The 11,375-nt window shown below is 44.3% G+C and overlaps 1 protein-coding gene across 1 annotated transcript; it reads left to right on the plus strand.

Moving 5' to 3' along the window:
- The first annotated feature begins 42 nt into the window (after positions 1-42).
- Positions 43-7,040, plus strand: LOC112080396 (heparin cofactor 2). The gene is made up of 8 exons (XM_024146142.1): positions 43-91; positions 1,154-1,223; positions 1,667-1,954; positions 4,118-4,761; positions 5,006-5,154; positions 5,396-5,520; positions 5,899-6,043; positions 6,236-7,040. Exons 1-8 carry the CDS (start codon positions 58-60, stop codon positions 6,425-6,427), a joined length of 1,647 nt encoding a protein of 548 aa, XP_024001910.1. The 5' UTR covers positions 43-57; the 3' UTR covers positions 6,428-7,040.
- The last annotated feature ends 4,335 nt before the right edge of the window (positions 7,041-11,375 follow it).

Here is an 11,375-nt window from a genome sequence, read left to right on the forward strand (position 1 = left end):
ACCACATAGGACAGCCAGAAGTCCCTGAAAAGGTTTTGAATGCGGGTCTTAGCCTCAATGAATGGCGGCAGCCGTCTGGTCAGCTGTAAAGGTAAAGAAAAGGGAGAGGGATAGAGGTATTTTTGAAATTGTACACTTTATTCAGACACCTGGAAACAGAGGGGGGAGATGAAAGTGGGAGCACAGTAGGAAGGGTGGAAGATGCAAATATAATGTGACTTGCTGAGAGCGTTACCACTAACCTATAGGCTTTGCACAAAAGACGACTGAGAGAGAGACAGAGATTGAAAGTCACTGAGGGGAACTCAGTGGTCCACGGTGCCATGGCAGACATTTGATAAAACCATCAAGGCTAGTGAATTTAGATTGCAATGGAATTGTAAAATATAAAATAACAACGTATGGGCATGTCATAACCTTGTCAAAAAAACGATTCAACAAAATAGCCCATGCTTTCAAAATTGATGATCTATGACGTAAAAATGTGTAACCACCAATTATCTAAACATGGCAGTAAAACACCCTTTGATGTTGGCTTCCTTGTTATTGATATTGTAACGGGTGTCTAGATCTTCCTCCTCCTCGGACGAGGAGAGAAGGATCGGAGGACCAAAATGCAGCGGGTTGTGAATACATAATGAATTTATTACAGAACAAGACGAAGACGAAGAACACTTGAAATATTACAAAATAACAAAACGAAAACGTGGACAGACCTGAACTCAGAGAACTTACATGTAACACGAAGAACGCACGAACCGAAACAGTCCCGTGTGGTGCATAGACACAGACACGGAAGACAACCACCCACCACAAACCATGTGAAAACACCTACCTTAATATGATTCTCAATCAGAGGAGATGAAAACCACCTGCCTCTAATTGAGAACCATATCAGGAACCCATAAACCAACATAGAAACAGAAAACATAGACTGCCCACCCACACTCACGTCCTGACCAACTAACACATACAAAAACTAACAGAAAACAGGTCAGGAACGTGACAGATATCAATTGGTTAAATGGGCAAACAAGTTAAAAAAATACAGATACAGTGGGGACTTTGTCCCCATTGTTGTTTGATCTGGGTTATTTGTTCAAGGGAAGAGGACATCAAAGTTCAGTTTGTTCTTTCTGCTCTTTCTTCACAGTGTTGCAAACAGACCACACACACACACACACACACACACACAAGTTCCCGCCACCACAGAGAAAGCACAGGTAAGCCATTTTAGTCCCCTACTGTCGTCAAACCTACCAAGATATTGACTACTGTTGTGTTCATGCTTAACAAACTATTAATTAACTGAAAAGGTATTCTGAAATTGAGCAGAAAAGTTTGTAAGATTTGAACTGCTGAAAAAAATTAGACAGGAAAGGGTTGTAATAAAGTGTTAATTCAAGTCTAATAACACATTTGGATGTTCTTTGGTGTATGGGGAAACTGTCTTAGGTATCCAACCAAAAGAAGGCTAAACATGTTGATATTGACCATGGTTATTTGTGCTTGATAAATGCCTTAGGTCAGTGTTTCCCAAATGGTGGGTTCCTGATTGCTGCTGTGTTGTGGCTTAAGACGCAGTCCTGACTAGAAGCACTGGTGGCTTCTAGTCAGGTGTTTTGTTCTAGATTAATAAATGCCTTCTGTGTCATGTCTATGTAAGGATGTGGGTCGTCACGATCATCGCTGTGTCCTGTCTCTTTGTCGGAACGTCTCTGGCTGGGGTCAAGGACCTGGGCTCTCACTTCAGATTCTATGACCAAAGTCCGACCCCAAACACTGAGCCAGACCCACGAGGCCTTAGCCAGGGTGGAGCTCTGGACATGGAGAACATTCCTCTGGAGTTCCACAAAGAGAACACTGTGACCAACGATCTGCCCCTGGAAGGCTTTGAGGACGAAGACTACATTGACTTTGACAAGATCCTGGCCGAGGGGGGGGATGACTACAGGTAGGTGATATACATTGTTAGAGGATGAGTACAGTCGTGGCCAAAAGTTTTGAGAATGACACAAATATTAACTTTCAAAGTCTGCTGCCTCAGTTTGTATGTGTTGCGAAACTGTACTTGAGGATAGTAAAGGCAGTCAAGCGCAGGAGAGCAGAAATATTCAAGGTAGCGTCTTTAGTAGGCACGTCCAAATAGGTACAGGTACAATACCGCACAAACGCCCAAGACATCTAAACACACAGTCACTCACGGAAGGAGGAAAAAACAACGCTCCTTTTACAACAATACGGTATACACGTGAATAAATTGAGGATAACCTCCAAGAGCAACATGAAAATAATCCCGCACAAACCTAAGCGGGAAAACAGGGGTAAATATACACACAAAAATTAAAGCAAATGAAAACCAGGTGTGAATGAACCAAAGTCAAAACGAACGGAAAAGGAAAAATGGATCGGTGATGGCTAGTAGGCCGGTGACGCCAACTGCCGAGCATCGCCCGGACAAGGAGAGGAACCACCTTCGGTGGAAGTCGTGACAGTATGATGGCAATTTGCATATACTCCAGAATGTTATGAAGAGTGAACAGATGAATTGCAATTAATTGCAAAGTCCCTCTTTGCCATGCAAATGAACTGAATCACCAAAAAACCTTTCCACTGCATTTCAGCCCTGCCACAAAATGACCAGCTGACCAGCAGTGATTCTCTCGTTAACACGTGTGAGTGTTGACGAGGAAAAGGCTGGAGATCACTCTGTCATGCTGATTGAGTTTGAATAACAGACTAGAAGCTTTAAAAGGAGGGTGGTGCTTGGAATCATTGTTCTTCCTCTGTCAACCATTGTTACCTACAAGGAAACATGTCCCGTCATCATTGCTTTGCACAAAAAGGGCTTCACGGGCAAGGATATTGTTGCCAGTAAGATTGCACCTAAATCAACCATTTATCGGATCATCAAGAACTTCAAGGAGAGCGTTTCAATTGTTGTGAAGAAGMCTTCAMGGRGCCCAAGAAAGTCCAGCAAGCGCCAGGACCGTCTCCTAAAGTTGATTCAGCTGCGGGATCGGGGCACCACCAGTACAGAGCTTGCTCAGGAATGGCAGCAGGCAGGTGTGAGTGCATCTGCACGCACAGTGAGGCGAAGACTTTTGGAGGATGGCCTGGTGTCAAGAAGGGCAGCAAGAAGCCATTTCTCTCCAGGAAAAACAACAAGGACAGACTGATATTCTGCAAAAGGTACAGGGATTGGACTGCTGAGGACTGGGTTAAAGTAATTTTCTCTGATGAATCCCCTTTCCGATTGGTTGGGGCACCCGGAAAAAAAACTTGTCCGGAGAAGACAAGGTGAGCGCTACCATCAATCCTGTGTCATGTCAACAGTAAAGCATCCTGAGACCATTAATGTGTGGGGTTGCTTCTCAGCCAAGGGAGTGGGCTCACTCACAATTTTGCCTAAGAACACAGCCATGAATAAAGAATGGTACGAACACATTCTCCGAGAGCAACTTCTCCCAACCATCCAGGAATAGTTTGGTGACGAGCAATGCCTTTTCTAGCATGATGGAGCATCTTGCCATTAGGCAAAAGTGATAACTAAGTGGCTCGGGGAACAAAACATCGATATTTTGGGTCCATGGCCAGGAACCTCCCCAGACCTTAATCCCATTGAGAACTTGTGGTCAATCCTCAAGAGGCGGGTGGACAAACAAAAACCCACAAATTCTGACAAATTCCAAGCATTGATTATGCAAGAATGGGCTGCTATCAATCAGGATGTGGCCCAGAAGATAATTGACAGCATGCCAGGGCGGATTGCAGAGGTCTTGAAAAAAAAGGGTCAACACTGCAAATATTGACTCTTTGCATATCAACTTCATGTAATTGTCAATAAAAGCCTTTGACACTTATGAAATGCTTGTAATTATACTTCAGTATTCCATAGTAACATCTGCCAAAAATATCTAAAGACACTGAAGCAGCAAACTTTGTGAAAATTAATATTTGTGACATTCTCAAAACCTTTGGCCACGACTGTACAATGTTAAGTGATTTGAGCACTGGGATGCTCTGTAGACATATTTTTGATTGAAGTGGCACAGTTGCCTGGAGCATGGTGCATGCTTGTGGGTTAGCTATTTTCATAATATTTATATTATTACAGTGAAGGGGATGAGATTGATGAGATCGCAACTCCCGCACCAGATATCAACATCTTCGCTGAACCCTCGGACCCAAAGACGAGGCGGGCCAGACTCCTACGCCTATTCCATGGCCACTCACGCCTCCAACGAATCAATTTGGTCAATGCCCAATTTGGCTTTAAACTCTACCGTAGCCTTCGGAACGATGTCAACCAGACCGACAACATTTTGCTGGCGCCCATCGGAATCTCCATTGCCATGGGAATGATGTCACTTGGAGCGGGGCCCGGAACACATGCGCAGCTTTACCAGACCCTGGGATTTGCCGATTTTGTCAATGCAAGCCATCACTATGACAACGCTACTGTACACAAGCTGTTCCGGAAGCTTACGCACAGACTCTTCCGACGGAACTTCGGATACACATTGCGATCCGTTAATGACCTGTACGTGAAAAAAGAGGTGGCGGTGGAACCGAGTTTCCGGGCAAATACCAAGTCATACTATTTTGCGGAGCCCCAGTCAGTGGACTTCGAAGACAAGGCGTTTCTGGACAAGGCCAACTGGCGCATCTCGAAGCTGACCAAAGGACTGATTAGAGAACCACTGAAGAGTGTGGACCCCAGTATGGTGCTGATGCTACTCAACTACCTCTATTTTAAAGGTATGGACAACATCAGAGCAATAAGCCTCAACTATGCCATTTCTATTGACCAAGGTTCAAGTATCTTTCTATCTAGCCTTAGATGAGATTTTTTCAACAACCCAAAAATATTTTAAAGTTTATATATTATGGGCTGTATTACATTTCCATTACATTTTAACGACTAGATTCAAATCCTCTCTTTGTAAGTTAGTTGTGAAATATCTTATTGACACAAGCCAGTCGATCTCACCCACACAAACAGGTACATGGCAGCAGAAATTCCCAAAAGAGAGGACTCACTACCGGAACTTTCGTGTGAATGAAAAGACGAATGTCCGAGTGCCAATGATGCAGAACAAAGGGAACTACTTGGTGGCTGCAGACCATGAACTGCAGTGTGACATCTTACAGGTGGGTGGTAGACATTTAGTTGGGGGAAGTGGGGTCGAAAAGAAAGAAGATTAAGTGCACTGTGATATAGTCCTACGGTATGCTTCCATGTCAGATGGCCCTAAAAGGTTCAAAAGTGAAACCATGTTCTAGCATTTTCCAATGTAAAGAGATTTGAGAACTGGAAAAGCACGATTGTAGTCTACATGAGGTGAAAAAGTTTATTTTTATTTTTATCAAACCATGATTATTGCTATTCTAGCTACCCTATGCAGGGAACATCAGCATGCTCATCGCCCTGCCCAGGAAGATCTCTGGCATGAGGAACCTGGAGAAAGAGATCTCCCCCACCGTGGTCAACAAGTGGCTCAGTAACATGACCAACAGGTAAGACCATATTATTGCCACACCTGGTCACAGCTGAACAACAGGTCATAACATAATGACCACACCTGGTCACACCTGAACTACAGATCAGAACATTATGACTACCTGTCCAAGAGGTAAGAAAACATGATTGACTGACAGGCAGACTTGATAAAAGACATGACCACACAAGACAATAGGTGACCACTCCTGACAATACTTGACCGGCAAGTGAGCAGACCTGGGCCCCAGGTAAGAACAACTGACTACACACGGTGAACAGAAAAGAACACCAGACCCGGTAAGAAGACCACTGGGTTAGAGTTTAACAAATGATGGGAGTTATGGATAAGATATATGGGTCTAAAAGATTATATTCTGTATTGGTTTCTCCCCCAGGACGCGTGAGGTGGTGTTTCCCAAGTTTAAGCTGGAGCAGAGTTATGACCTGATAGACAACCTGAAGGAGATGGGCCTCACAGACCTGTTTGAGGAGAAGGGTGACTTCACCGGGATGACTTCCGAGAAGATCGCTATTAACTGGGTAAACCTACCTTCTAGATTTGAGTTCCACCTGAAAAACACCCCAATTTTCACTTTAATTTACTCTATTCTAATAACGTCAATACACTGTCAAAGCCAAATAAGTTTTTTCTATCTAATAATGTTTAAATATGTCTAGGTCAAGACTAGGTTCTGTACAATGTTCCTTTTCTGTTTCTCCCCTCCCCACCAGTTGAAGCACCAGGGGACGATCACTGTGAACGAGGAGGGGACAGAGGCTGCGGCTCTAACTCAAGTGGGCTTCATGCCCCTCTCCTCCCAGATCCACTTTATCATCGACCATCCCTTCCTCTTCCTGATCTATGAGCACCGCACAGACTGCCTTGTGTTCATTGGCCGCGTGGTCGACCCCTCACAGAGCTAAAAGCTTGGTAACGCTGTATCTTATAGGGATAGTTCACCCAAATTGCACATTTACATATTGGTTTCTATGGACAGAAATCTATGCTTTGGTTTTGTTTACCTGACCACTACTTAGGGTGAACTATCCCTTTAATGTCATTTTCCAGTTAGCATCTACCCAAAGTAGGAAGCCATTTCAAGAATATTTGCCTTTTAACCAATCCTGCTGATCCTACAATTGGACTACTAACCGGTGTCTGAGGGAGAGGTCAGTTAGGAGTGTTTGTTTATTGCTGTCTGTTAATGTTCCATCTCTCCCTACATTGACAGTGGAGGCTGTTTGACTAGAAACCCTGATAATGTATTGCCGTGACGACATTAATGCAATGTTGTGACTGCTTTGGGTATTCAAGAAACATTTTAGAGAAAATAAATGTGTCAATTTGACCATGACTTAAAAAGGTTGGATATTTTGTAATTTTTTAAAAATGTATTTAGTAGGTTTAGATGTGAAGTTTTGTCGAGAAGTTTAGCTAAAATATATGCAAAAGCATAAGAGACATTTGAAATTACTTTTGTGTTGTATGACATACATTAAAAGGGCTTTACAAGTAAAAATTCCAGCGCAAAACATGTTTTCTGTGTGTGTCACGCTGTGTCTGTTCGTGGACCACTATTTTTCAGCAATATACATATACATTTTTTTATCTGCTTACCACCAAAAATGAGGGGGGGCACACTGCCTGCCCTGCCCTCCAGGACATCTACAGCACCCGGTGTCACAATAAGGCCAAGAAGATCATCAAGGACCTCAACTAGGGCTGTTGCGGTAACAGTATTTCCACCACACCGGCAGTCATGAGTCATGACCACAGTAATATTCCACGTGACTGTTGAGTCATGGTAATCTCCTCCCATGCACACTGGACATACTTTGGTAGTATCCAACTTGCTAAGACCTTCAGGTCCTAATAGCCTGGTACTCAGGGCTCTACTGTCCCTCTAACCACTCTGACATAAATGCAAATTAAATAAAAAAATCACATCAAACACTTATGAAAACAGTATAGTGCTTTTAAAACTCACCTCACTGTGATGATCAATTTGAAGAAAGAAGTGTAAAACATGGTCAATGTGGATGTTGTTTCAAAGCCCAACCATGAAATAGACAGCGCTTTCTAAGGTGATTGATTAATTCACAACACCTATACACATATTAGAGCTTTTGCATAGACTTATGAGCCCAAACCCGAAGAAAAAAATAAAATAAAATTATGATTGTGCCCTTATACAATACATAGCCTACTGCATATTACGTATGGGGGGGAAAAACTGATTTAAGATGACTTTGGTAAATAATTGGTGTAGCCTATACTCCAAAATTAAACAGAGTAATTGCCTTTGAGTGTGGACTGTATTATTATTCATACTGAATGGACTGGTTACCTTAAGCTACTCTCCAAAATGTCTACCATGAGTCTGGGAGAGAACGTACAGCCCAGGCCATGCTGTTGGTTCACTGATTGTGCATGGCGGCTTACAGAGTTAGCCTACAATTACAGTGAATTTGTATTTTTTATATTTTCATAGTTAATTGGGTGACACATTACCTTTAGCTATACAGAATATTTCACCACCGTGCATTTGCATCTCCTCCGCTCTCTCTATTCCTTTCTAGAGCGCACAGAGGGGCTGTCAACTATTTAGTGACATATGTTTTATTGCGAAAACATGCTACTATCAATGTTCCGAACAGATTTCACTTGGTTTCCCAAATGAAGTACTGGGTAGATGAAGGAACAGGGTTGGAGAGCCCATGGCATACAGAGTTTGGGCAGAATATCACCTGTCGCGCAGCGAGAGCATGCTCCTCTAACAGTTGTTGATGCGTGGAGTGAAATACTTGATTATTTATTTCTCAGCTTCTCATATTAAGCACAGCTCCACTATAAAATCGAAGTAGCATACCTCGCCTCATTGAAAAACGGACCGTCGGGAAAGTGCGTGGCCTCCATTCACTATTTGAGTGCATACGGACGACATGTATTTTTCCCCTGCCCCTGTTCCTGCCCATTTGAGGGGCATTCTAAATCAAAACTAATTTTACATTAGGGCTGACCCCATTTAGTCAACTGGTCGATTACTGTTGGTCGACCAAGAATTTTTTGGGTCAAGCATTGGCAAATACAGTGGGGAGAACAAGTACTTGATACACTGCCGATTTTGTAGGTTTTCCTACTTACAAAGCATGTAGAGGTCTGTAATTTTTTATCATAGGTACACTTCAACTGTGAGAGACGGAATCTAAAACAAAAATCCAGAAAATCACATTGTATGATTTTTAAGTAATTAGCATTTTATTGCATGACATAAGTATTTGATACATCAGAAAAGCAGAACTTAATATTTGGTACAGAAACCTTTGTTTGCAACTACAGAGATCATACATTTCCTGTAGTTCTTGACCAGGTTTGCACACACTGCAGCAGGGATTTTGGCCCACCCCTCCATACAGACCTTCTCCAGATCCTTCAGGTTTCGGGGCTGTCGCTGGGCAATACGGACTTTCAGCTCCCTCCAAAGATGATCTATTGGAGGTACTCCCCGTACCTGCTTTGCCTCTCCAGCGTCATCCCATGTGACAGAATGCAGAAGCCATCACATGAAGTATCGGGGAGTACTGGCGTTCCGGATGGTATGGTGGCATCGGCTCTGGGTCGCCACCGATGGAACCGGGGTTGCCTAGTCAGCTCGTTGGGCTTCCACACCCTAGCTAGCTCGAGAGGTTTCCTTGCCCCGATTGGCTCGAATGGCGCCCATCCCACATCGAGCCTCAGCCAGATCGCCAGGTCTTGTTTGCCCAGACGGTCCAGGAGGTTTTTTTTGTTTGTTTTTTTGTTTTGCTGGTGATGTCGGGGTGGATTCCGCCGCCGTTGGAACCGGGGGTGCCTAAGCCAGCCCGTCAGTCTTTCACGCCCTGGCTGGCTCGAGTGGTTTCCTTGCCTCTGTTGGCTCGGCGGCTTCCCATCCTACGTCACACTCAACCGGATCTCCGGGCTCCCTCTCTGCAGCGGGATCGACAGGCGTCTTGCCTCAGCCGGATCGTCGTGCTTCCATGCCTCAGCCGGCTCACCAGGCTCTCACGCTCCTTCAGGTTCGTTGGGCTTCCAAGCCCCAACCGGCTTGCCCAGCGCCCATGTCTCGGCCGGTTCGCCCAAGTGGGACACTGGGTGGCATCCCTAGAGAGGGTGGGGGGGGGGGGTACTGTCACATCTGCTCCCGCTCCCCCCCTGGCACTTGAGGTCGCCAGGCTGCCCTGAATCACGCACTCCTGTCATCCATTACGCACACCTGCATTCCCTCGTCACGCGCATCAGCGAGTCACCTGGACTCATTTATCACCTGTTTATTTCCTCCCCTATATTTGTCGGGTCCCTTGCTCTGTTCCCTGCTGCTGCATTAATTGTCATTTGTCTGTATTACTTGTTTTCTGACGCTGTTCCTGTCTTGTTCCATGTCCGTTCCATATTAAATGTTTGACTCCCCGTACCTGCTTCGCCTCTCCAGCGGCATCCCATGTGACAGGTAATTACCATAATTTCTAATCTACAATGTTTGTTTGGCCACACTAATTTCTGTTAACACATACTGAAAGGAGATAGAGAATAATTTAAATAGGCATATTCCTACATATTACACCCACTTTAGGATAACCTTATAGAAATTGGAAAACACATTACACGCAGACTATCTAAATAAAAAAACGGAGCACCATGGCAGTCAGAATGAGGAGATAGGAGCAATAAAGCCTGTACAAGACTAGGTTGGATTTAGCCAAGGAGATAATTCAGACAAGAAAAATGGGCAAAAAGACGGGGAAGAAGAAAAGTACCCTTGCATCAGAAACTGAGATGGGAATGATGATGCTGGAAGGACAGATCTTCATGAACAAGGCTACCGTGACGAAACTAAAGCAGGAGAAAACAATAGAGTGCGGGAGGAAAGAAATGAGTCAGGACAGAGGCAGAACAGGAGTACTCCCCACCGCCCTGCAGCCGTATGGAAATCAACCCAAAAGACCCCCGGGTGACTATACACAGATCTCCCTCTCATACCACTGACTGAAGAAAATGGAGAAGCAACCACAACTTTCCTCAAGGGGACTCTAATGAAAGAGGTGGATGACACAACAGCAGCAACAAGCGGCATGAGAACAATAGAATTGGATGAAAAAAGTTTCACAGTTCCTGGAGGGAGTTTCCCTCGACACCCCAACTCACTCCACAAAAAGGAACAGACTGTAAGACCCTAGATATATGGCCACCTGTAGAAATCAAACTAACTACTAAAGAATTAAAAGAAAAGTACAACGTGTTACCATCCATGGGTGACCTATGCAGGGACCAGAGAGAAAGGGAAAAAGAAAGAAGAAAGACTGGAAAATGATAGGTTGTATACATTATGAAAAGAGAAAGTTGATAGAAGATCTGCAGGTGCTAATTGCTGATAAGATTAAAGAGACAATGGACACAGATGATGTGGACGAAAGTAAAAAGCTAAAAGAGGACGTCAGACCAGCCACAGATATGTTAAACCAATACCAGAAGGAGATAGAAGAGTGTGAAAGGAGGACTAGACACGGCACTGAAGAAGGTCCAACTTGCACAGATCGAGAAAGGAAGTGGAGATTTTACTCACAATATGATGGCTGCTCAAGTTGTTTCTACAGGCTCACCACAACCACAGCCTGCAGCTCCCCCACAGTCACATCAGTCACACCCGTGAACCTGGTGCCTGCAGGGTATGTGCTTTTTACCACTCAGCATTATGGTGATCCACAAACATGGACAAGAAGAGGAGAGAGACCCTCGTGACTGGAACAACACTCAATGCTGGACCTGTGGGCAGTTGGGGCATGTGAGGTCGCAGTGTGGGGGGAAATGAAAGAGGAAGAGGTTACAACAGGGGCA

This window comes from Salvelinus sp. IW2-2015, unplaced genomic scaffold (genome assembly GCF_002910315.2).
Source record: "Salvelinus sp. IW2-2015 unplaced genomic scaffold, ASM291031v2 Un_scaffold16312, whole genome shotgun sequence".
NCBI classification, from domain to species: Eukaryota; Metazoa; Chordata; class Actinopteri; order Salmoniformes; family Salmonidae; genus Salvelinus; species Salvelinus sp. IW2-2015.